Source organism: Cryptomeria japonica, chromosome 8 (assembly GCF_030272615.1).
Source record: "Cryptomeria japonica chromosome 8, Sugi_1.0, whole genome shotgun sequence".
NCBI lineage: Eukaryota > Viridiplantae > Streptophyta > Pinopsida > Cupressales > Cupressaceae > Cryptomeria > Cryptomeria japonica.
The window spans coordinates 339,705,222-339,732,654 of NC_081412.1; the positions used below are offsets into that span (position 1 = coordinate 339,705,222).

The 27,433-nt window shown below is 36.6% G+C and overlaps 1 protein-coding gene across 5 annotated transcripts in view; it reads left to right on the plus strand.

The window, feature by feature from the left end:
- LOC131078974 (protein GET4) overlaps positions 1–27,433 on the plus strand; it is a 237,742-nt gene that overhangs the window by 197,280 nt on the left and 13,029 nt on the right. For 4 of the 5 annotated variants that reach the window (XM_058016845.2, XM_058016857.2, XM_058016850.2 and 1 more), the window contains 2 exons: positions 13,759–13,805; positions 13,960–14,088. In XM_058016845.2, the coding sequence (XP_057872828.2) occupies positions 13,759–13,805; positions 13,960–14,088 (176 nt within the window). The remainder of the gene's footprint in view (positions 1–13,758; positions 13,806–13,959; positions 14,089–27,433) is intronic. The other variant, XM_059209744.1, reaches the window with a different exon arrangement.

The following is a 27,433-nucleotide window of genomic DNA, read 5'->3' on the forward strand; positions in this document are numbered from 1 at the left end:
AACACTAAGGCATTTCTACAAACATCCTAAGGACTGCAATATTGATCTACAACAAAGGGACATTATTACAAACACTTGGCATGCATATTCAAGACTGAAATTGTCATGTCCCGTCTTTGATCGTTATATATATAACCTAAATAAAGTAATTATTATTAATTATTTGAAATTATTAAATATTTATTCATTAAATACTATTTTCTGATTAATAATTATTAATATATATATATTTTTTTCGATCGGTAATTGATTCATTATATTAATCTATCAAAAAGTTACAAACTTCAAAATTTGCTTATACGACAACAGTTCAAACCAAAAGAAACCATCCATCCAACCAACCACAATACATCCCAGAGCATCGTAAGTCTGTTAAAAAACATACAGTTTGACGAAGAAAGCAAAAACAACTTTAAAAAGAAACTATTGTGGTGCACTGACCACCACTATCTCCTTGCCTTTATCACTTTCATCCAAGTAGCGCGCGTGCTGGTCCTCTTCATCAACGTGGTCGTCATGAGCTTCTAGGGGGAAGCCAAACCACAGTGACCTACCACCTGGGTTTTTCTTGTATCCTCTAGTCCGCCCTCTCTTCTTTTTGGGGGAAGAGCTCGAGCTAGAATCCTCCCCCAATCTCATTGCAGTGGAATTTTTCCATTTCTCCAGTTCCTTACGAATATCCGACCTTTTCCACGCTCGAATATACTCCTGCACTCCATGCATCCCAATTTGGGCCGATGCTCTACATACTTCCTTGCTGCAATTCGCGCTCCACAGAAGAAAAGGGTGCAAAGGGGGGGCGAAAGTCACTGGAATGGAGCCGCACTCCATTCGGGCACACAAAACCTTCTCCATCACGTGCCATCCGGATGAATCCTTCCAAACCACCTCTCCAATCCTCCTTCACATTGTTGGAAACCACCAAGTGAACTCTAACGACCCCAACCAGGTCAAAAGCCCATGCAACAAACATAGGTGCAAAGTCCACATTTGTGCGATATTTGAAGTCCCCTCGCATATACTCATCACCAAGAACAATTTTGACTCTATTAAGAAAGTTCTGGTCTTCAAACCTGAAGACGTTAGAGAGGCATTCATCTAAAATGGCACCCCAAAATGCCGCCAGAGGACGCAACGCCTTGAGGGAAAGTTCAGCTTTGTGGCTGCACAAACCATCCACAACAACATACACTCTCTGAATCGCCTTACAAAAGACTCACTATACCTCGCCCGATAAACAAGAGCAATCTTAACTTTCAAGACAGGATAACAATCGGTAAAATGCATATCTCCATCCGATAATTTTTGAAACTTGCACCTACAACACGGCTTAAATGCATGTACCACCTTTCTTACCATCTCCACATTTGGCCTAAGATCAAACCTTTGCCACCCTGCCCAAGAAAGCAAGAGCTACGTGGAGGAATAAAAGAGATCCTATGTCTGCCACCCTGTACTGCTGTGAAGTTCATACAACCACCTCCATTAATTACTCATCACCTCAAGGATAACGAATATCTTCGGCCAAAAAGGAGCTCACGAACACCACTCTTATTCATACACTATAATTCTCGTCTCACCTAACCCCAACTCCAACGCCTCATTCGCACAACTATCAGCCTCCGCATTGCCACTTTGGAAAATGTGAGATATCTTGAAATCTTCAAATTGCGCCATAGTCGATGTGATCTTTTCAATGTCACAGTTAATTCTCGAGCTGAGCGAGTTGCCACAGATGATAGCATTGACTATCACTTGGGAATCCCCTTCCAAGTGGAAGCTTGGTCACCCCTAACCTTCTTGCGAGATGAATTGCAAGTAGAGCCGCTTTGGCCTCGTCTTCGTTGTTAGGTCCATCTGGCAATCTTTGCCAACCTGCTCCCACTCTAACCCCTAGGGAGTCCTTCGCCAGACACCCTGCACTCGACGGTCCCGGGTTACCCCTGGATGCACCGTCGAATTTAATCTTTGTTCACCCATATTCGGGGGGGAGCACTCTACCTCTCTCTTCCCTTGGTCCACTTGATTAACTTGATCAAGCCCATTAACAGGTGATAATTATTAATATTTATTATTGAATACTTATTAATATTTTATATTAATTAACATTTATTAATATTTATTATTATTAATGTTTTTTTGTTAAATATTTATTAACAGTTTAAAGAAGGTGCAGACATTCACATTGATGAAAGCATAAACGTCAAATTGTACACATACAGTGAGATAGTTAACTTTATCATATTCAAATACAGTTTTCTACGTGATCGACTCTTAGAAGGATTACCAATTCTCTATGTTGCAATCAAATTTGAGTTATTTCAGTCCTAGCCGACTTTCTAATCAATTGCCCAAGTTAAAGTATCATGTGGTGGCAATCAAACAAATAACAGTGATATATTTTAAACCAATGATTTTGATTAATCGCCAACTAATGGAGCAACGATGAATTACAAGGAAGATTCATTGGTTAAATAATTAATATAAATAAGCATTAATAGCAGCCGTCTCATATGACAATGATCTATATTAATGATAGGTTTAATAACTAATTAGAGGATGAGACATCAGTTGTCTTAAGCTTTCCATATGGTGTGATTTCTCAAAAAAGTAAACAAGTAGTTTCCAAGAGGTGCGACTCACCAAGACAAGGGTGCATTAAGGTATATAAAAAAATAGATACGGGGGAAATATATATTATCTGGAGAGCCATCGATCAAATCAGATCAGAACTGTTATCAATTACAGGCAGTAACATCCTTGTTCTGGGTGGTATGCATGGGGATGTATTTAATATGAATGCTTAATATATGAAGCCCTATAATGTTTTTTAGGTAGAATTTAATAATAATCTTAAAGTAGATACATAATTTCATAACAGTGGCTGACCAAATGGGACATGTGTTAGATCTGTCTGCCATAATTAATGTTTTTAAGCAATGGTAGTATTAATGATATATACAAAAGGTAATAAGCAAATACATGTAATAAGAAGATTACCAAAATTTTGGAAATGATGATTGATAATCCATTCGATCAGTTATACTTATTAATGTCCCCACCCAAATAATGATAATCTGTAGAAGTATGTCTAGCAAGATGCCTAATCAGATGTGGAATGATTGTTAATGAAATTGGCATTCCATATATGGATAAACGATATCAAACTGCTGAATTATCACTTTTACAAGATACATGTATGAAAATGTGTGTACCAATACCACAAATTGTGGAGAAACCAGATAATTCGAATCAAATACGATGTATACGCGAATTACAACCCGATTTAGCTATCATGGGAATGGCTCATGCTGACCCGCTAGAAGCAAGAGGAATTAGTACTAAATGGTCAGTTGAATTTATGGCTCATGCTAACCTGTTGGAAGCATAAGAAGACTCCCACGTGCCAATGTTGAAGCAAGCACAAACCGGTATTAAATGTATTCAATAAATATTTATCTTCAAACTTCTGATCTGCCAAGCATAAATTTCAAACCCCCTGTGAAACAATTGATATTTCCTCCAATAAAGCTCAAATGTGACCTCCCTGTGAAGCCACAAGCACAATCAAAGAGAGACTACGTTCCCCAAGATTGAATTTGCAGCGAAACACTAAGTACCCTTGGTTTCTTTTTCAAAGCCAAAGCTTCTTCAGAATAGATAAATGTTGAAATGATTCGAAAGAATGAAATGAAATCCAAGCCCCTTTTATAATGTTTAATTTGCATTTGTCTTCATCTCCTTTAATCTACCTTAATTTCATTTGTTTTTCCCTCCTTTTGGGGCACAACATTAAAATATAAAGTATACTTTATTAAACACTTGTATCTCCCTTTTAAATGACACTTTATCACTTAAGTATATGTTTAAAACATTTATATCTCCCTTTCAAATAAAGTCCACTTAATTTATCAATGATATGCATTTAATAATTATTTATTATTAAAGTATAACTTTAATAATTATTATAACATTATAGCTCCATCATTAATCATTATTTCTCAATACCAACTGAAACTGGGAGTTAACCATTGTATCCATTGTGCATCCAACTGCCTCTCTAAAAATAGTAAGGGTCTCTCTCCAACAACCACTGACTTACTATAAATAGTAAGGCCCTCAAAATGGAACAAGAAACCTCTAAATAGCCTAGCCTCAGAATGTACCAACAATTTGGAGAGGAAAACAGTGTCATCTGCCACCTGAAGAGCTCCGTAATGCCCAAACTAGACCCTCTAATCCACCATACTACCCTACGAGGGTCAAATGATAGGCTAATCCTTCAAACTCTAATGCTCATGGAAATGGGGACATTATAGTTTGCCCTCCCTGAAATTGTTTGTCTCCAAGCAATCTCCATTGCAAAGAAACTCCACTGCTTAGGAGGCCCCAAAAAAGAACTGTGAAATGTTCCTCACATCTCCAATCAACTCTCGTAGCACTAGCAACCATAACTATGCAAAAGTGGATGTCAATTTAACTGTCCATTTCATGCACACAAGAAATGTGCATCGTAATCGAAACATATACAAGTAGACCAAAGATGAACCCGTATGGTTTTTGTACACTGTACATGCTGCAATGCTCATCAATAAGCCTTGTCTGAAATCTTGATGCACCAAAAAGATCCCAAACTACACACTCAATGTTTAGCTAAATGCCAAGATCCCAGACCATCGTGTAGAATGCCCCGTATGGCAGCCAATATGATTCTCCTTGTCTTTTGTAGATATACCTCCCAAACCCTTCAAACCCTAGATGAAATCTTCCACCTAGTAGCACAAATTGGACTCCTGGATGAAGCCCACGGTCAGGGAATAATCTCAGCTGGTATCTCACAACCTGAAAATTGCACAAGCACTGAAGAGTTGACGTTCTCCAATGGCTGGAAGTGTTCGAAACCCTTGGTTTCTTCCCACCGCTCAAGAAAGAGGAATAACAAATGCTCAATCATTATGAATTCGATCTTCTCTTGGCACTTTATATATTTCTCATGAAAGGGTCGATTTCCCTCTAAAAGGCGCCTTTTAAATCATTTAATAACATTACCAAGTTTGCACTTTATTAACAATTAATATCCTCCTTGGTTTAGACGCCTAAATAATTAAATAACATGGCCCCCTTTTAATTTTGAGTACTGCACATTCCACATGGGTTGCAAACCTAGTATATATAAGAATTTAAAAATGTAGGTTTTAAAGATGTTGATAGAGCTTCCCTAAAGGATCACTATTCTCTCCCACCGATCAACTAAATTCTGTGAAGTATGGTGTAATTAGAAATATTTATTGTAATATCTCTTGCTAGTTCCAACCTCTAACTACTGATTAGAGGCTCAAGGAATATCATCAAACACTTTGCATACAACCTCTATGCTTGCCTGATTTGTGTTTCAGTTTTTTTATCCTTGCTTGGAAGGAAGTCAAATGTGATTGAAATGCTTCCAAATGATGTTTTTGAATGCTTCTAATGATGCATGATTGGTAGATAATATAATAGAAATGATATACTAACTGTTTTTTATCTTTCTCATATAAGTGACTGAAATCAACTTGTAGAAATGATATACTAATATTATATTATCTACCAATCAAGCATCATTAGAAGCATTCAAAAACATCATTTGCAAGCATTTCAATCACATTTGACATCATTCCAAGCAAGCATGAACAAACTGAAACACAAATCCAGCAAGCATAGAGGTTGTACGCAAAGTCTTTGATGATATTCCTTGAGCCTCTAATCAGCAATTTGAGGTCAGAACTAGCAAGAGATATTACAAAAAATATTTCTAATTATATCATACTTCACAGAATTTAGCTGATTGGTGGGAGAGAATAGTGATCCTTTAGGGAAGCTCTATCAATATCTTTGCAACCCATGTGGAATGTGCAATACTCAAAATTAAGCTTGGACAAAAAGTCAGGAGTATGGTTGCTATGTACGGATTTACTTATACTAATGGCAGAAAAAGGAGATATATCAACAACACACCTTATGCCGTGGAAAGAAGATAAAAGATGATGAGGCATTGATGTGAGTAATGACAAGGGGACTAGCATACTCGTGATGACCAGACCTCCAAAGTACTAATTCGGAATAGAGAGGACTTTGCACTCTTGTCACTATCTAGAATAAAGATAAATACATGATCAACTCATTAAGCATCAAGAGTAGGAGATGAAATTTGAAATATGATGAGAAATCATTTTTTGATTAAGGCTCATTCCTTTTTATCATTCGGAAATGGATTCATCGAAGGTGTCTGGACAATTATTTCTCTTCCCAAAATAACGCAGGAAAGTATTTTCTATCAATATAAGTCCTTTCTCATCTATTCAATTGAAGTAAATATCACAAGATCAATTAATTATTTTTTTCCATTCAATACAGAGTGAGATAAAAGCATACAGATGAGCGTAGTACAATAAATACACTATACTTACTGCCTTATGCTGCTCACAAAGTGCATTTGGGAGAAATTAAAATCTGTTAGGAACATTATCATTATTGAAACCATCGGGTAATGGCATAGGATAAAGCTGAGTATTTGTTTTGAAACCCATATGAATGTGAAAAAGCAATAAATCATCACCATAAGATTCAATAGGGAGTGATGAAGCCGTAATCTACAGAAATTGAATTTTTGGTGATTGGACGGACAATTCATTCCATCTGACTAATGGCTTTATGGGGACTGAGAATGTCTTTGAAATGGGTATCGAGTCCTCACCTCTGCAACCTGATATAGGATCTTATTATTACCTTTGATGTTTGTAGTGCTTTTGTCTTGAAAACTCTTCTTTTTCTTGGTTTCTTACACTCATTGGTTTTTAAGATAAGTTGTGTTAAATATAAACAAATGTTGGTGATGAACATGCTAAGTGCTGTTGAATTGATATCAAATTTGGTTAATACCACTGGATGTTTTGAGGCTTAGGAGTATTGTGGATGTCTTTGGTGTTAGAGGCAAAGAAATGGAGAAACATATCTATGTGAGGCAGTGATAGATGGTTGTAATCTCACTTTGATCAAACAAGCTTGGTAGTGGGAGTGGGGCTTCGTATGCACAAAGATGACTATGGCACCTTGGGGCACCAGTGGGACGCCGTTACCATCCCATGACATATTTAGATGCTTCTCACTGCACCAATAAATTGAACAACTTTTGACGAAAAAAAGTGTTTGTTAAACATTAAGAAATACATTTTGTTAGCCTAAAATGTTTTGTAAAGTGACTAACAACCTTGAGCATGACCAATATCATTGATTTCACAATTTAAAAAAAAAAACCACAAAAACAACCAATGTTATTCCCATTTCCCATTTTTGAATTTTTGGAACTCATTGGTATTTTAAAAGGTGAAGGATTTCAAAGGTGCCAAAGATGTATGCTTGTTGCTAAAAATGTTTACAAGATGCTACAAGAGAGAATTAACTTGTACAAAGGAGATTTTCTAATAAGCACCCCTAATTCTTTTTTGAATATATCACAAACTGAGAAAGAATTACAAAGCAATGTCCAAATCATCACTCAATTCCCAAGATGGGCAAGGTGAGAACACATAGTGGAAGGACCACTCAGCAAACCGAATGCAGCATCTAAAAAGAAAGAGAAGTAGGTGGCAAGCCTCCAATCCCACTTATATAGAGAGTGCTAAGCCACTTGAAATGAGAAAAATGAATGCTTATTCAATGGAATGTTCAATGCAATGAAAAACCAAGCTCTTCCATTTATTTAGTGGTGAGTGATTACATCATTTACAGCCACTTCTACTTATTCTTTGGTAGGCAAGAACAAGTATCATTTATTCAATGGGAAATATAACAACTCTTCCAATTATTCAGCGGTGGGTGAATATTACAGTATAACCACTTATTTAGTGGGGTGAGTATATCAGGAATAAGAAAAGATCAAACCCAGTGGTGGTACTACCATCCAATGTTTTCAATATGAAATACATAGGAATGACAAATCTTCGGTGAAATAACACCATTCGGTAACAATTTTCAGACCATGTGTAGGTTTGATGTGGTGTTGGTACGGCAGGTACAAGATCCAAAATGTTTTTAAAAACTAATCCCACATTCATTTCTCTACCTCTAATACGCTTGGTAGCTGCTAACAAGGATAGGGCAGCTCCATGTCAAGTGAAATGTGGCACAAAAACAAACTGATCGTTCCCTTGCCTTCCCTATCATGATACAAGGCACCAAGTACAAGCTGTACAACATCCTCTGTTTGGAAGTCCTTTGCAATATGTACGGCTTGCAGTGATGAGACAAGAGCATCCAAAAGGGTAGATAAATTTAAACAAGCAATGAGAATATTATACCATCAGATAGTAACCAACAAGGGTGTATGGCCTATGTTGGGATGGTACAACCCAACAACAAATAAATTCCTTTAATGGCCCTTTAAACACAATAAAATTTTCACGAATAATATCACATCTGCAACTCAACCCATCGGAATCTTACATGTCCACAACCCAAAATCTGAAGCTTCAATTTATAGCACAGTGGCGACTCCTAGATGAAATCATGCCAACAAGGTCGGGCAGTTTTTGTCCCTGAAACTAGTAATCTCAAGAGGGTTTTCATCTTCAAAAGATTTTGGAAGAACTAAGGTTCTCTCCAACAGCGAAAGCAAATTCATTTCATGGCTAAGCCTAGGTATCCAAATATAAGCACAAGTTAACACCTTTTTTAGGAGCTATTACACTAAGTTGTCTTTTCAATATTTCCAACATTTGACAAATTATATGAATAATTAACTCTACCCAAGGTGCAGCAAAGTACCAAAATAATATAATTATGCAATTTTGATGACACCAAAGTAATTCTGATGTCTTAAAAGGTTAGATGCGGATTCTAAAAGCATCAAGAGGCTCCATATAACCAACTGAACTCATTGCCATGAGTTAATAACCCTGCTAAAGTAAACTCTTGCGTCCCCAAGAACATGGGACTTCTCCCTTACTAATTAGCATTTTGGAGAACTTTGAAATTGCACTCATTGCTCACAAATCATTTTTTCTTAAAAGAGGGGCATTACAGATTTATTAATCAATGATAATTATTTTGTGAGATTATTTTAAGCTTTTGAAGTTTTTTTTAAGTTTATGAATTATTAGTTTTCAATTTTAAAGAACAGATGAGTTTCTTAGATTTTAAAAAAATTAAATGTTTTTATTGTTTTTATTATGATTATGTATTATAAGGTTGTATTTTTGTTTTTGTTTATTATTCTTAGTTCATGTGCTTTAGTGTCACGTTCTCAATTTAAATTTTTTATGGTTATAACAACAATTTTTATTTAAATTGGGCACTAATTCAAGTTCATTGGACCTCAAGGGAGTTAGATAATTCAAATATGATCAAGCATTCCCTCTAACAAAGTATTTTATGATTTTCACATACTGAAACTGGACTTCGAAATGTAGGATCAAAAAATTATGATTACAAAAACTAAGCCTTGGCAAATTAAAAAATGCTTCAGTTTTAAAAAAAACAAACTTATTTCTTAAAAAACGTATGCAAAATATAGTCAGAAAATGTATCAAATGAGTTTGTTCGGGGTCTAGGGGCGGTGCCCGTGGTGCATTCTGTGCTGCAATACAAGGTGAGGTCAAGGGGAAGATCTTCTGCCACCAAGCTCAATTGAAGGCCTCTGAGACTGCATAGACATTCATATAATTGTCAGGTTTTCATAGTGCCAAGATTTTTATACTGTAGATAGGGTTTATAAAGATACAAATTGTATTTTTTGGTCTTAAAATCGTGCTATTTCAGCATTTTTCTGTGTACCTTAATGGTGTGAACGATAGGCTTGAACTTGTCGGATACTTGGACAAAAAATTGTGGGAACTCATAGTTGAATCGATAGAAAACCTAGTGAGTAAATGGTGGAAAACCCGAGTTATAAAAAAAAGTGTTTCTTTAATCAAATTATAGATCAAACAACTTTCAAGAAGTGGGGCTTTTCTTTGGCATTGCAGTTGCTACAAGTTCAAGTATAAGAGCTCTTATAGTTGAGTGAAATATTACCTTTGTACTATGACTGGTCATGGAATTGTCATTTACTAAGGGCCCAACAAGAAGGATTTATAAAAGTAACAAATTATGACATATATCAGAGAACAAGAAGAAGTTGATGCTGCAAAGGAGAGAGAAATATTAGAATATCATCTTTTAGTGAGGAAAGGATCAAGGAAGCCACCTACAAAGTCTCCTTCAATAGTGGCTGATCTACATCCTTTCTTTGAGACTCTTTCCATCCTAGAATTAGACCCATTTCTTTCCTCCCACAGCAGATGCGCATGGGAGAAGGCATTTCAGAATAAGGCAAGAGACGATGTAGATGAATACATTGCACTTTGTATTTATGCTAATTTTTCTTCCCTTCAACTTGGTGAGATCATCATATTGGTTTGAAATGGTGATAACAATCAATCACAAACCCTTTCATTACATAGGTCCTGGGTATAAGAAGGTGCACAGTACCTTATTGGCTATAAAAGTTTTTGTTATTAAGACATCACTAAAATCAATTAGGAAATTAATGGGTTGAAATAAGATTTCTATCATTTTTGGTTTATGGAAAGATTGCAAAAATTGACCTTTAATAAATGTCATTGCAGTGTCTGCTAAAGGGACAATGTATTTGGAGGTAGTTGATTGTGATGGACAAGTGAATGATGCAAATGCCATTTCCAAAATTCTCATTGAGCTCATAGAGATGGTAGGTGCTAAGAATGTTGTCCATGTCAATAGACAATGCAAAAATTGTAGGGTAGTAGGTGCTTTGGTTGAGGAAAGGTATGAGTAGTTTTTTTTGGACAGCATGTATTGTCTACTCCCTCAACTTGGTGACGAAAAAGATTGACACTTTGATAGAGTGGGTGAAAGAAATATATGTGAGGGTGAGGAGATCTAGATGTTCGCGACAAACCATCGTATCTCATGGGTCATGTTTAAAACTTTCTTCAAATTGGAATTGTTAAGGTAAATTTATGTAATTTCAATATTTATTTTTAATTTAATTTATATTACATATTTACGAATTTAAATTATATTTTTCATTAACTTATTTCATACACTAGATGAGGTTGTTGAGACTCAATTCACATTACGCAAGATTGCTTTGAAATGACTTGTGAGGGTGTGAACGACATTGAGGGGTATGGTCATTAGTAACCAATGGAGTGTCGTGACAATCAAATTCATAGAGTCAAAAACATCAAATTATTGATCTTGGGCTTGTGTGGATTGCATATTGAGGATTTCATGATAGAAAAATAAAGGCCATAAATTTTTTCTTTTACTTCTTTTGGCTTTTAGGGATGTCCATGATGACTTAAGCATAATTTGATGCCAACAATTTTTCCCTTAAACTTTTAATGGATGTGACAAGGTGATGATCTCCTTGAGGCCAACATATACTAATAGGAAGCATCCAATAGTATTTGAATACTTTATAGAGGTACTGATTTGATAGTTTGGCAACAAGGAGTAAGTAAGTAAATGCGTTAAGAAGATGTTTCTTACAATGTGTTGTTTATACTATTGGAGTTGATGGTGTTCACTTTATGAGAATCCTAAGACAATTTTGGCAATTTTTGTATTTAATGAGATTTTTTGTTGGCTGGGTAGAGATCAATGTCATTGTCATCAAGGCACTTTCCATTTCTATACGAGTTTTTGATAACATGTAATGTCCCCTCTTTGCGCCTAGTCAGCATGGGAGTACCATTAGCCTATTCCGAGTTCCTGTAGGCTAAATGGTTTTTGTTAAGGGATTTTGTATCCTGGTTGAGTTCATGCAGGAGTTTCTTGGGCTTTCCTGCAGAGTTTTCTATTTGTGGCAGGGAGTTATTTTTAGTACTCACTATTTATAGTAAGTCAATGGGCCACCAATTTCTTCAGTCAGTGGGGGGTTCCTATCTTTAACTTTGGTGAGTTCAAAGGCTTCAAAGAAATATTTGTTTTATTGGCCATTTCAATCTTTTTAATGCCTTTAAACTTTTGGAAGAGTCCCCCATGGCCTGGTAGAATGACATTGTTTTTAGAAGGGGGACTATTATCGCGATGGCCTAGTTGAATAACATTGTTTTTAAAAGGGGGACCATTATCCCCATGGCCTAGTTGAATAACATTGTTTTTAAAAGGGGACCATTATATTTCCTTGACTTAAGGCTAAAATAATGCCTTAGAAAATAGATGCCTAAGGGAGAAAAGGAAATATTTAAAATGCAAAATATTTTAAGAAGGCAAAAAAGTGGGAAAACCCTAAAGTTGCCCTAATTCACTCTCTCATTCTTTAAAAAGGAGATTGAGCCTTAATTTGTGCATCTTTGTTTTGGTGAATATAAGATAATGCTGCTGGAATTTCCCCAGAGAACAGAAACTGCTGGCTAGAGGACGAAAACCCTTAGCTGGAACACTAGTTTCGGTGGTGAGAGATCCACCCTAACTGGTCATTGCATCAGAGATCGAAGTTTCAGTGTTTTTTGGCCTGTGTGGGGTTTTGGTTATGGAATGATGAAGATTTTCAAGGTTTTCTGATTTGGGTTTCTAGTTTTGGTATGTGGTTTGAATGTTTGGTGTGGGGTTGGTGTTGACTTGGTTTCATTTTCTGCATGCTGGAGTTGATTTTCAGAAATCAGGAAGATGCCCTACTCTAAGTAGCTGAAGCAAACTTGTGAACGTATCTCTTGAAGGTTGGAGATTATCAATCTGGGTATTACTTCTATTGACTTATTACAGTTGGCTGATCCATTTTGTGCCATCATTTGCATTGTTTGGCAAAGTACAGATTTTACTAGAGTAAATCGCTCCTCAAGGTGGCTGTACTGCCTGCCCTTGGCTGGTGTTTCAGACTGAGTTCAAATCAGTCATACTTGGGGTCTAAAATCTGCATATTGTGAGATCATTAAAAAGGGGTAATTACTGGTAAAGTTTAAGAAGCTGATTGCTGTTTGTTTGGCACTCACATGCGCCCTCTCTTGTTCCATGGGAGTGAGTTTACTGCCCTTATTATATTCCAATTTATTATCAGGACATTCTGATTTCAGCTGCTTGTCTTTTTGGTATTGTTTTTGTGTGAGGAATTGAACAGCAGTAGATGTATTCTACTAATATCTCCTAACATTGCATGCATCTGAAGCTAACATTTAGTAGCCAAGCTGCCTTGTTTTCTTTATTGTTTCCGCATGATTTTTTGAAAAATAAATCAGGGGTGAACATTTCATAACATGTAACTGTGCTTCGGAAATTTCGCTGTTCAATTAGATTTTTTGTTTGTTGGCTAGAGATTAATACCATTACCATCAATGCACTTTCCATTTTTACACGAGTTTCTGATAACATTAACTATGGTTTGACAATTTTGCTTTTCAATGAGTTTTTTTGTTTGTTGGGTAGAGATCAATGTCATTACCGTCAATCTGCTTTCCATTTTTATACAAGTTTCTGATAGCATGCATTTTTACAGACATATTTGGTATGTTTGCATATGTTCTATTAACATCTTGCGATTTACATCATTTCAATTGAAATCATTTTTTGAATTGGCTCCTGGATATGATGCATCATGTGATGCAATAGGTTTTATGTTTCGAGTGTATATTGTATATATGTGGGATTATAGTGACTGATATAGGAGATGTGTGGATAATTAGCCTGTGAATCATAGTCCTTAGATTATTATTGAATGCAAAGAAGTATTTAATTGATTTTGCCTTGTTTTCAACACAGAGCTATATAGGAGAAGCCGATTTAGCAATTGCACGGGGTATTTTGATGTAAGTATCTAAAGCTGTATAATCTTCTAGATGCTATCTATATCATTGTCTAGGAGAGAAATTAACATGTTTTTATGTTTTAATTATGAACAGTGATACTCAAATGCTTTGATTTTTTCCCCCACTCATCCTGCTTTGTTTATCTTTCCTGTAGGTACTTGGTATCAGGGGACTTACGAGATGCAAATTGTTTAATGGATGAATTAAGGGAACAATCTACATTGAAGGAGATTGTGTTGCCGAGTACACCCTTATTGCAATTTGTTGAGTATCTCTTGCTGACGTGAGTCATCCTTTTCATACTAGATATCTTGTTGAATACATGTCCTAAAAAGAGACACACTTCCAGCCAATTGTTTTGTATCTGTAAGCGTTCACTATACTTTTGATTAATATATTAGAGAAATCAAATACACAATGAGAAACCTTCTTTTTATGGGATAAAATAAAATAATCATAGAATCATATGAATTGCTATTCTTTATATGTAGCTTTCACATCTGTTCAATTCTTCCTGCACTTCCTCAAACTTTTGGCATGTGTTTTTGTTCTCTTGGAAATTTTGGGTGCTCACTCTGATTAGTGTAAGCACATTGAGTGGTAATATTTCTTCCTTTTAATATTAACATAAAATCTGTTATAAGGTTTACTTTATCTCTCTAATATTTTTATTTTTGATGGTCTTTGCTACTGGAGTGAATTAACTTCCAAGCCTTCCCATGTTGGATATTGTTGCTGCTAGGATATGTTGTTGTCATTGATGTCAACATATTCCTGTGTTCTAGTATTGCAGAGAGTTGGTTTGGTTGTTTTAGTTGTTATGTTGCAGATGTGCTGGTGGGGATTTGTGATTTCAGTAATGATGTATCTCTAGTTGATTTAGTGTTGGTTTCATGATGATATGTGGTGATTTGATCGGGTTATGGATTCTAGTATGAGGATTGGTTTTTTAGTGTTGAATGTTGCAGTGTTCTGGTATTTGATCCGTTGTGCTCCCGAATGATTATATCTTGAGTTGTAGATCTGGGAGAGTGTTTGGAATGTTCATGTATATCTTCAATTCAGATGGTTCATGATTGGTGCTCCGCAAGTTATCTTTCTAATCCCAATTGCTGTTGTTGAGTGTTCTTGAGTATCAATGTGTTGATCGATGAAGATTTGATTAAGTGGTGTTGGTGCAGCTATTGTGGATGGTTCTAACATGCTTGTTGGTATTTCCTAATTGTGTCCTATTTGTTTTGCTGGTCTGCATTGATCATTGTGCTCGTTATTGAAGTTCTTATGGGTCCAGTGATGTTCTTCGTGTTATGCGACATTTTCGGTGGTGTAGCGTGTTGCGGATGATCTTGGCGAGATTTCTAGTGGTATTGCGTGTTCGAGGATTTTTATTTGGGTCCATGCTATGTTGTCATGGCATTGGATTTGTCTGGTGGTTGTTTTATGTATCGTGTGATGTAATTTTTTAATTAGGTCTTAAGGGTTGAGTCGACCTTGTAGTCAAGGTTGATGATTTGTATAAATAGGTGTCATATTCATGCACTTTGGATATCGGTGCTGTGTTTGCATTATCAGAGAGTGGTATATGTGCGAACAAGCAAATTCATCTTTTGGTGAGAAGTGTAGAGCAAAGAGTGTTGCATGGCAGACAAATGTGCGTAACCGGAACTGTCATCAGGCATTTGGAGATGCTATTCTTTCAGTTCATCTAATCCAGATTGTTGTATGATCTTTGTAAGGTGGTGAGCCTTCCTCAGGGTTGTAGCCCTTCTTGTTTTTGAGCAATGAGCTCTAGGCAGTGTGCCTAAATGCATGTGCATTCCCCACTGTAATATTTTCACATACTAGTGCAGAGTATCATCTTATTGTGGTTTTCCTTCATTGTTGTTGCCAACATTCCAAAAGTCCATAGTGATTATAGAGCCTTCCTTGTTCATGATACATTTAGACACACGATATGTTTTGAAGATGCATGCTAATATGTTTTCTTATTTAAACACCTTTTATCAAGGGATGAATGTAGCTACATTGGTTAAAGTTATGCCTAACCACCAAGACTTGATCATCATTCTTGGTTGTTTTTTGAAATGTTCTGACAGTAAATAAAGATGTATTTCATATTTGTCCACTGAGCTTGCAATAGCTTAAATTTTCAAGAAGAAATTTTCTTTCAGCTTTGTTTGCTTGCATTTTCAAAAATGGTAAGTATAATCTTTTTCCATAGCTTCCAATTTACATTTTTTATCTCATTTGTGCATTCCTTATGCAGAAGATAATTGATCATTAATTATGCGAGTTGCCTCATTTAATATTTGTGTCACTTCCTGAGCTCCCATAGACGTTTTTAGGTTGATGGATATTTTGAATTTATGGGAATCTTTTTGTTATATCCAATGGGTCACTTGGTTTAACTGAAATTATCATCACCTCTTTGTAATGTCCCCAACTAGGGATTACCTGAATTTCGTCCTAAATTAATAATTCCATAATATAGTTTATCATTTTTTCGAATTATGAGATTGACTTAATCTATTTATTAAATAAACTTACGAATTGACGAATAAATACATGGATTAATAGCACATATATTGGAAAGAATGATAACTATGTCTTTTTACCTATAACCAATCATAGTTTAGTTTGGTAGGAAAGCCTTGAGAGGGTGCCTATAAACTGCTCAACCCAACTAAGCCCAAGAGCGCGCAGCGTCCCACTATGACAACTCACGTCTTGGCCCACAAGGGGCAGGAACGTCCCACTATGACAATTCCATCCCTTAGGGTGGCATACTTAGCTTGGGAGAACCGGTAAACTGCAATTCCCTAACATACTTCCTCCATTCATTCCTTTAATTGATTACAAGATAAGACACGCATATATAAATAATCTAAGAAAATATAATCAAGTATATATATATCAAGCCAATATAAATCTTGCTAACATCATTATCATATATAAATCTATTATCCTTATTCTTATTTGAATATATATACATATAAAATTATATTACCAATATATTTGGTAATTACCTACTATATAAATTATTAACACCACTTCTACCTATTGTGGCTGTAAAAGCAGACAGATCTGACATGCATCAGATTTGGTCTGCCACAGTAATGAAATTAAATATCACTGTCATCGTATTGCAGTCTATATTAATAGTATTATTAAATTCTGCATAATAACATTATCAAGCTTCATATATTAAGCATAGGTATTAAGCACATCCCCATGCATACCACCAAGAAGACAAATGTTACTACCTGTAACTTGATAACAATTCTGATCTGATCTGATCAATGGTGATGTCACTAGATGCTTTTGATTCCTTCCCTTTATATCTCTCAATTTGAGGGAGAGGTCACACCTCTTCATCATGTATGCCCTTTGGCAAGAGACACACCCTTTCACCATTAGCGCCCTTTGAAAGAGTGCAACTCTTCATTATTTCTACCCTTTGAAAGGGACACAACCTTTCATAATCAGATCTGCACTTATTATTTAAATCAGATGTGCACTTCTGATTTCCAAATTATTCCCCCGTCTCAAATGAGGTTTTCTTCTCCCTTTTATATCTCATTGTTGAGGGAGTTGCAACTTTTCCTATCATGTCTTTTGACTTTTCATTAACTTAATTAATTTTTAATTAATCATATTTAATTATATTATTTTATATTTTAATTTAATTTTTAATGTTTTAATTTTATTATTATAATTTATTATTAAATTCTATTTCAAAGTGGGGACATTACACCCTTTTAAAAGATAAAAAAAATCTTAACATTGTACTCTTCTGCATAGTGAAGTTAGTTGTTGGAACTTGGTCCTCTTGGTTGAGAAGTATCTGTTATGTACCCTAGATTCTTGCACTAAATGAGCATGATATGCTGCTTAAGAGGAAGGAAAATGATGTTCTCCAAACCTACAGTATTTCGAATGGCAGAAGACTCTTAAGGAAATGTCCTTGCAGGTCATACTTTTGAAGAGGAAAGAGAGTTTCATAAATGACTAGGAGAACTTGAAATATGTTTTCTATAATGAAAGAGTAGCGTTACTATGATATGAATGCAATTATCTAGGTCTAAATAACCAAAATGTGTTAATAATTTATGCTATAGCTTGATGAATGATATAACTGACCTATGAACAGCAATTTGAGATGGAAGGTGTCTTCTGGCATGGATTCTATGAATCTAATCGGTGGCCTAAAAAACCTAACAAATCTGTTTGTCTTTGATAATAGAATACTTAAACCATAGTTAGTAGGAAACTCAAGTTTAGTGAGAATCGCATGTAAAATATGTTAGTCAGGTGTGTTGTAAGATTTAAAACTAGCATAAATAATATCTTAATATTATTGTAATTGTGGTCCCTAACAGAATGGACTGCCACATTAGTGAGGAATCTTGAGATTCTCCCTGCAAGCATTATCTTTCCACTTGCATTGTTTCCTATGATGCATAAGAGGCATTACATTGGCCATTGAAATTGGGGATTACTAAGGGATCTTATGGAGCATCTTTGACTAGCTAATAAAAGTCATGTACAACAGCAATTAAATACTCCAAATTGGAGTGATTGGTTTGAAATGGTGGATTCCTTCATTGGAGGGTTCATGGAATCTCATGAAGAATTTACATGTTATTCATGAGGTGAGGTGCACAATTCTGATTGGAGGAGCGTTTACCAAGCTTGGGCCATGGTTTTGAGTCCTTGGAATTGGAAATCACTTGTTTCCTAGACTGCTCATTGCTTATAAACTAAATATTTGGGGTTTTTATTTGTGTGATTGCTTGGCCTAGTTTGCTACAATTTGCATTTAAATCTATCTAGCAAATCTCCCTTTGTTTATATTATTTATATTGTATTTCCTTTCATTTATTAAATCTTTCTACTTATATAGGTTGTAAGAGGGAGGGCTGATGATATGATGAATCAATAATGATCCCGTCAACTACTGAGAGGGGGGGTGAATTAGTAGATAGAAAACAAACAAAACTTTCACCAAACTTAAACCCAACTCATAAACAACTTCTGAACTAACTTGTTTAGATGCTGAACCATAAATTGTTACTGCACTTTCAAGTTTACCGGTTGACTAAGATATCAATATAACAGTGTAATTAGATCTATAACTTAGATACCTTTTATCCAAAACATCAAAACACTTTACTACTATTAGTAATATATCATTTCAGATCACTTCTGGTCATCTAAACATGTCTTAGTGGTTTTACCAGTTAAACATATTAACCATATCAAAAACATACACAATATCATTCGCCACTTGACACAATGATTTTTGACGTGGAAACCCAAATGGGGAAAAACCACGGTGGGGATGAATACCCACAAGTATTCTGAACTCTTTTGAAGTTCGCCTTGTTAGGAGCCAAGCCTTGTTAGAAGCTTTACAAAAATGTCCTATTAAGAACAGATCCGATTAAAGACCACCCAGTTAAGGGATTAACTATAATACCCTGTTAAGAGCAATACCCTGTTAGGAGTAACTTCAGTAAAGGACTTGAAATCCAAGCTAATGGATCACCTAGTTAGAGGATTTAGATAGCACCAAGCCTGTTAAAGCTAGTTAGGAGATTTTACTGTTGTAATTGTTAGAGAACAACAGGGTCTTTTTGATCTGGCAATAGCACTACTTTGCTTGATCAGATCCTCTTAAGCTCCCATTTGCCTTCAAAACATTTTGCAGATACTCCTTCTGGCTCGGCATCAATCAGACTAACACATATAACCAAAATTGCCAACACTATTACAAAACAACTCATCGACCTTATCAGCAAATAAAATAGGTCGGTAACACATCACAAAACCTAAGATCTCATAGAGATTACAAACATATCGGTTCAAACATGACTGTTAGATTACATAGTAATCATCTGCAAATTTGTTCTAGACAATCACGACCGCTCCTTGATCACCACTCATCGAATCCTGTAACTCATCACGCGGTTTCCACTTCATGCAATGCACTTGCTCATTCCCAAGATAAAACAGTTATCTTCACGTGCTAAAACTATTTTGAAACTAATCATCTGCAACATGCATACGTGGCATAATCATCTCCGATCACTATTCGATCATAAACCGATTCTCCAAGCTCCATTGGTTAGGGTTACCGGTTGATCACTCTGCTTGAAATAACAATACCGGTTTCCAACTGCTTCACTACCGGTTGCAATACCTCATCACTACCGGTTGCAATACAACTCCATTACCGTTTACTATTGACATCAATGACAACACTATAGTTCATCAATGTAATTTTCATGCAATTCCAACAAGGGCATTTAGTGGGACCTTTGCATCGGTTAATTTAGGTTCCTAAGATACAAAATGGTAATTACTTTGAGGATGGAGCTTGAGAAGCTCAATAGACAAAAGTTTGAGCCTTGGAAGCTCAAGATGGATAATCCAATTAATATTTTGGAGCATCTAGATGACGATTGCATGGTCAAACATAGGAAATATTGAAAATATAATGTTTATTTCTAATTTCCTGGTTTCTTCGAAATAGAAAAACTTAACCTAGTTTGAGCTGCTTTAAAGGTATTTTTCCTTTGGCTATCTTAAGTAACTGCTAAAGCTTGACTTAGTTTTAGTTGCCTTGGAGTGAAGCACTAGGCTCTTTTTCTTAGCTGCAAGTGAAGGTTTTGGAGGCCAATTCTACTATAAAGGCTTCCAAAAATGCAATTTCGAAAATGTAGAAAATAGCAAAAAATAAATATTTGATATTTCCTAGACTTGACCATATAATTATCATTTAGATGCTCTAGTATGTTAGTCGGCTGAAGGGAGAATCTCTTAGTTGATTGAGACCCACTTGATTGTTGTGGGTGGATAGATGCCCTTGAATATGATTATTGATAAGTGGGATAAACTTCACACAAAGATTGGGAGTAGAATCCATCTATGCATTTTATATTCCCTAAGAATGAGTATGGATACTTTGTGACAAAACTTGAATTCTTTTAACATTGTGGTAAGCCAATTAGCATTGATAGATGTGAAAATAGATGCGGAAGACAAGGATTTGTGCTGTAGGGTGATGCCCTTCCATAGATAAAGAGATAGGCAATGGTGGTTTGGATTTATAAAGAAAGTAGAGAGATTGTTGTCTGAGTCCTTGTAGAGGCACTAATATCTGCCCCAAATCTCATAGTGAATGGGGCTGAAATGCTCCTCAATCTGCACCTCCTAGAGGGAGAAAATATGATAGATATGGCCTTGGCAAAGACTATTATGATCCATTCAAAGCAAAGTTCCCAGACCTGGACTCGGCTCGGACTCGGCAAGGCCGACTCGACTCGTGACTCGGCTATGACTCGGCGACGACTCGGCTATGACTCGGCAAAATAAAAAACCCTTGAAATTTAGAGATTTTTAACGATTTAAAACTTGTTTCATGCACCCATTATTGAATAAAGCTTAAAGACACTATAACATCATCAAATAGAAGCTAATTTGATCACATACATAAACATACATCCATCACATGCGTAGAAATGTAAATTGTAGCTGAAGGAAATAGAAAACATAGATATATAGAGTTATAAATGTTGTCAAATGTATATAAAATCCATGACATCAAATGTTCCCAAACATATATATAACTGTAAACAAAAACAAGTCTATGGCTCAGGCTCTAGCTCATCCTCAGCCTCAGAGTAGTCTGTCTGCCTCCTACAAATGCGTCTAAGGTAGGTCCTGGATGACTGAGAAGCCATAGTCTCCGCCTATGAGGTGCCTGTGCCGGATCGTGCTCTATCCTCCTCTGCCATAGCCACAGCCTCAGCCTCTCTGTCTGCCTGGTCAACCCACTCATGGTCCTCCTCAGTGAAGACGGGATCAGTAGACTCAGTGATCCACTCAGACTCTGGATCGATCTCCGCTAAAGTGATCAGAGAGGAGTCAGTGTCCAAAATCTGTCTGGTCCTAAGACAGAGGTTGTAATGAAGAAAAACAAGATCATTCAACCTCTCCACAGACAATCTATTACGCCTCTTTGAGTGGATGTGCTCGAACATGGACCAATTGCGCTCACATCCAGAAGCGCTGCATGGCTGGCTCAAAATACGGATGGCAATTTTTTGAAGGTTTGGGGTTGAGGGCCCAAACATTTGCCACCATCTATCTGAAATAACGAAAAAGAAAAAGAAATCAAACTCATTTCCAACTTTAAGGCTAGATTATAAAATCAAAAATTAAAATGCATAAGCCATAAACTTAAGAATCTTAAGTTTACATATATTTCTACCTGGTTGCAATTGTGTTCGAGCCTCTATGCAGATGTTGCTTGCGAAGATTGCCCCTTCTCGATTATTATATTTATCCAGCTGGAGCGTTGTACTTGAGGCTGTGCCATCAGTACACAACTTTTGAACCACTGTATACAGGCCACTAAGAACCTCCTCATCTGCCTTGAAGTCATCACGGAATCGAAATGCCAGATTGAGGTAATAGGCTGCTGCATGGATGGGCCTGTGAAGCTGGTTCTGCCATCTCCTATCAATAATCTCCCAAACGGGGCCATACTTATCCTCATCTCCTGCATATATGGACCTAATGGCCTCCTTGGCCCTATCCATACCCTCATATATATAGCCCATAGAGGGCTTCTCCCCATCAACAACTCGTAGGAGAACTACGAGGGGCTCAGTGACCTACACATAATGTTAAACAAAAACAATTAAGTCACAAATTAAATTAAAAAAAAGAAAAATTGCAAAGTTAAATTGTTAATAAATTAAAATTAAATTACTAAATAGCTAAGTTACCGGTTCCGGTTCGGATTCGGGTTCGGATTCGCGGATTCGGCCAAAAAAAAAATATTTTGGGTACGGGTACGGGTTCGTCCGTACATATATATATATATTTTAATTTTTTTTAATATATATATATATATGTTCAAACTTCAAACATCAAAATTATATATGTAAAAATAAGATTAAAAAAATTGTTTTTTTATTGTTTTTAATTGCTTTCTAACCCGTGGGCCCCGTTTTTGGGAACCCACGGGCTTGGGTTTACCCGGGTCCTCTTGGGTTCGCCTGGTCCTGGTCCCAGCCTGGTTCGCCCTGGGTCCCACCCGGGTCCTGCCTAGGCGGCTGGGTTCCTTGTGGGTCATGGCAGGACCCACAGGGAACCCAGCCGCCTGGGCAGGACCCAGGTGGGACCCAGGGCGAACCAGGCTGGGACCAGGACCGGGCACGGACCAGGACCAGGACCCAGCCAAAATAGGCAAGAACCGGTATCAGAGCTAAATAGTAGATACTAGATAGTAGATACTAAATGTTAAATTGTAATAAATTTACCTGCATGGTTTCTCCACAGGGGGTCCAAAAACTTGGCTCATCAAAAATGCAATTTACCACATCTATCCCTGCAGTGGTCGTAGCATAGGATGAGGAAGTCCACTCCTCACCAACAAACATACGCCTCAAAGCCGCCTTTGATTTTATCAAGGATTTCAGTGTGAGGAAGTTTGAGGCAAACCTCGTGATACCAGGACGAGCCAACTCCTTTTGCCCCGTGTATTGCCTCATAATGCTAAGGACCAATGCATGATTGTAGATAAACTTGCTGATATTTTTGGCCCTTTCAACTATTGATTTCACCCATTCAAGCTTACCAATATCCTCCAACATGAGGTCAAGGCAATGGGCCGCACAAGGAGACCAAAAAATTTTCGGGTGCCTCTCCATCAAAAGTTTACTTGCAGCAATTTTAAGTTAATTAGAAATTTTGATTTGTTAAGAAAATTTTAAATAATCATAGATGCCTCTCCATCAAGACTTGAAAAGTTCAAAATTTACTTGCAACAACATAACTTGCTGCATTATCTGTCACCACCTGCACCACATTTTCTTCCCCCACCTCTTGTATGACTTCCTCAATAGCCTCACATAAGTATGTGGCATTTTTCACATGTGAGGAAGCATCAATAGATTTCAAGAACATGGTGGATCCTGAAAATAGAGTTTCAAACTTTCAACAAATCAAAATTTAATTTATTCAATGCATTTAGGGAAGTACAAATTAGAATGAATCATGATCAATCACCTCCGCAGGAAACAAGAAAACTTAGGAGTGTTCTATTCCTCCTATCCGTCCAACCATCTGTCATGATGGTGCAACCCTTTTGGCTCCAAGACTGTCGGTGGTCCTCTAGCTCAACTTTCATATCCTCAACCATTTGTAACAAGAGGGGGCCACTTAACTTAGCATCGGTAGGGGCTTTAAACCCCGCACCACAAATGGTTATGGAATCTACCATGCCTTGCCAATAAGGAGACCTGTCACAAATAGATTATGATTAGACAAAGTAGAGTTCAACTTCAAACTATAAATTTACTTTTAAACTTAAAGCAATCAAATCAAAAAGAATTACCTGGCTGCAATAAATGGAATGTTGCAAAAGTACCAAAACTTGCAAATTTGTTTTCTTGCAGCGTCATGAACCTCCTTGTTCCAACCCATGCCCTCAAGCGAGGGTTGTGCCCCAGGAGTACTACGCGGCACAAAATAACTATCCAACCTGGATTTCCGAACTCTAGGGCCAAAGGTAATAGTGCCACTAGGAGGAGTAGAAGTAGAAGCACTAGCACTAGCAGAAGCACTAGGGTGAAAGGGAGGCATTGAAGAACCCTCTCCAACACAGCCTACGGATGTGGATGCGGATGCGGATGCGGATGTGGGTGCATGGGAGCCAATAGCACTTAACTCTTCCAATTGCCTCTTCTTAGTTAACTTTTTTTGTTCATGTGTTTCTAATTGGACATAACAGAAACGTTTTGCCTCAGGAGTTTGTAATTTGCATACCTCAATATCATGGCCAGGTATGCCGGCAATATGGTATTTAATTCTATTGATGCCACCAAAATTAATTTCTTTACAAAAAAAACATTTTGTTTGATTTTTTTGTCTGCCAATAAAGTCTTTAGTATATTTCCAAGCCTCATCCTTTTTAGGCATTGTGAAAAATGAATGTTTTTTAAACGTGAAGGCTGCTGCAATAAGAAAATTTAATAAAGTTATAAACTAATAGAAAAAATCAGCAAACCCTACTTTAAAAAAAAATAAAATTGTAAATACATGTTTACAATTTTTTTCTAAAAAAATGTAGGGTTTGCACTTTGCTATTATTCTACTTCTCTCATTGTAATTAAGCTAAAAAAATAAAAACATTCAAGATTTGGAAAGTTAACTGTTAAACTAAAAAAAAATTAACAAACAAATGAAAAAAATCCATTAACATACCTAAAAAAACCAGCAAAATCTACCTTACCTCTTTCAAATGAGTTGAGAAGTCTTGCTTTGGACTCGTTGATGCTCTCAATGCAAGCCTATGGCCTCCCCAATGTGATTTGTGGTCTCCTTGATGCTCTTCTTCTTCCTTGCTGGTTGCAAACCTATGGCCTCTTGTTTTCCTTCCTCTCTCTCACTTTTCCTCTCTTCTTCTCACAACTAACAATTAGAAGACAATTTAGGGTTATATGAAAGAGAAAGGTAAAAAAAAACAAATGAAAAAGCTTTTATTTTTTTTGTTTTTTAAAATCCGAATTGCCCATATTGCGCGGCCGAGTCCTGGAGCTCGGACTCAGCGAGTTTTGGCAAAACTTGCCGAGTCCGAGCCGCGAGTCAGCAAAACTCGCCAAGCTTGACTCGACTTGCCAACTCGGCGAACTCGCCTGACTCGCGGCGAGTCTGGGAACTCTGATTCAAAGCCTTACTTTGTGGGAATATATTCCTAGAGAGTCTTGTATATTCGAATGATTGTGTATTGATACTGGTGATCGATTGTTGAATATATTGAAACAGCTATTTGCTGATGCGTAAGCTATGTCAGAGTCTTCGGGCTTAGTTATTATCATAATCGTTGTTCCTCCATCAATGACTGGTTGGTATCTTTGGTAGCGATACTTGATAGTATTGGGTATCGAATGTAGTCTCCATCTTGCAAATAATTCGACTGGGTTCCTTCCGCGTACCTCCACTGATGCTGATACCATGCTTAATATGTGACCACGGTAGACCCTTCTCAATTCGGTCTATCCTTTATTAGTAAATTTGTGATGTTTTTTGACGATGATAATTGACCCCTTCATGTAGCTTATCTCATAGCAACTCTGAATAGTTCCTTACGTTATAAACGATCTAGGCAAGGTGTAATGTCCCCTTCTCACTAGTATTCAAACATTGGAGTTGGGCCTATTACTTGACCCTCGTAGGCCAGATAGTTGATGAGAGGGTCGCTTGGGCAGTGCGTGCGGCTTCACATTTGATTTTTATATGATTTTGGGTGAAATAATGTACTTTCACGTATGATATTTTCACTTTATATTATGATGATATTTTAATATTATTTAAAAGTGCAATTAAATATTAATTTATTAAAAGGAATCTTCTAGAAGGTGGCCGATCTCTTGGAGAAAAAGAATAAATTGAGGGGGTATGCTCATTGTTGGATCATCCAATGTTTTTAAATCTTCTTTGCTTGATAGCTTGTGGAGCCAAGGGTTTCTGCAGTTCATTTTCAGTCTTAGAGAACGATAACTCTCTTTGATTGGCATAAGGGGGGTGGTGAAAGATACTCCGAAGGGTTGCATTGTGGTGGAAGATACTTCAGTCTTTCACATAGGGCTTATTGAGCTTCATTTCAGCATCCATGGAGTTTGGTTTGATATGGAGCCTTCATCTTTGGATTGACTGATTTCAGTTTTGGCATCCATTTATTGAGGGCAGATAGGCACTCCATTTATAGTAACTTAAAGGTGATTTTGCGAAGTTTGGAGGTGGTTCTCAGATTTATATTAGTTCTACCATGGAGGTCGATCAGACCACATGAGACTCACATTTATGTTTATTGTGTTTGATAGAAGGGACAAATAATTCTGGGTATTTGACCAATCATTTTCCCCAATCTAGACCATTTCCATCATGTTTTGAAGGCGATAGAAGGCTGCAATTATTTGTGGCTTATGCTGCAACATCAAGGGTAGGGGCGGCTAGCTGCAAGGTGGGCGATTTTCCTCATATAGCCTTCCAAAATTCAAATAAAAAATCCGCGATCATTGCTGAAGGTTTCTCATTCAATTGGCATCAGCAAATTAGGTTTTTGATCTCTTTGGGTCTATATTTTGGTCAATTTTCTGAGTACATTGTGTTCAGAGATTAGGGGCAGCCATTAGAGTACCTTCATATGTCATTTATGTTTGAGAAATCAATGTTATTCTGCATCTTGCAAATCTGAAATTGTAATTAGAACTTTATGACAGCAGTATTGAATATTCAAATTTGCTTGTTCTGAAGCGTATATGGCAAGTGTTTGATAGAATGTCCATTTCAGTTTGAAAATGCATATGAGGTGTATTCTTCATGTTTGATTGTTGTACATCTTCCTACATCAATTGTAGTCAGTATATGATAGATTTCAGCGTGTATGCAAAGTGTTTGACAATATTCCTTGAGTTCAAATTCATCATTTTACACCTATATTAGCAAGAGATATTACAGTGGTATCAAAGCCATTTTCCTACCATCCTATGATTCAAAAAAATCAGTCAGTTGTCAGATGAGTGAAAGAGATATCAGACATTATAATAGGGAAC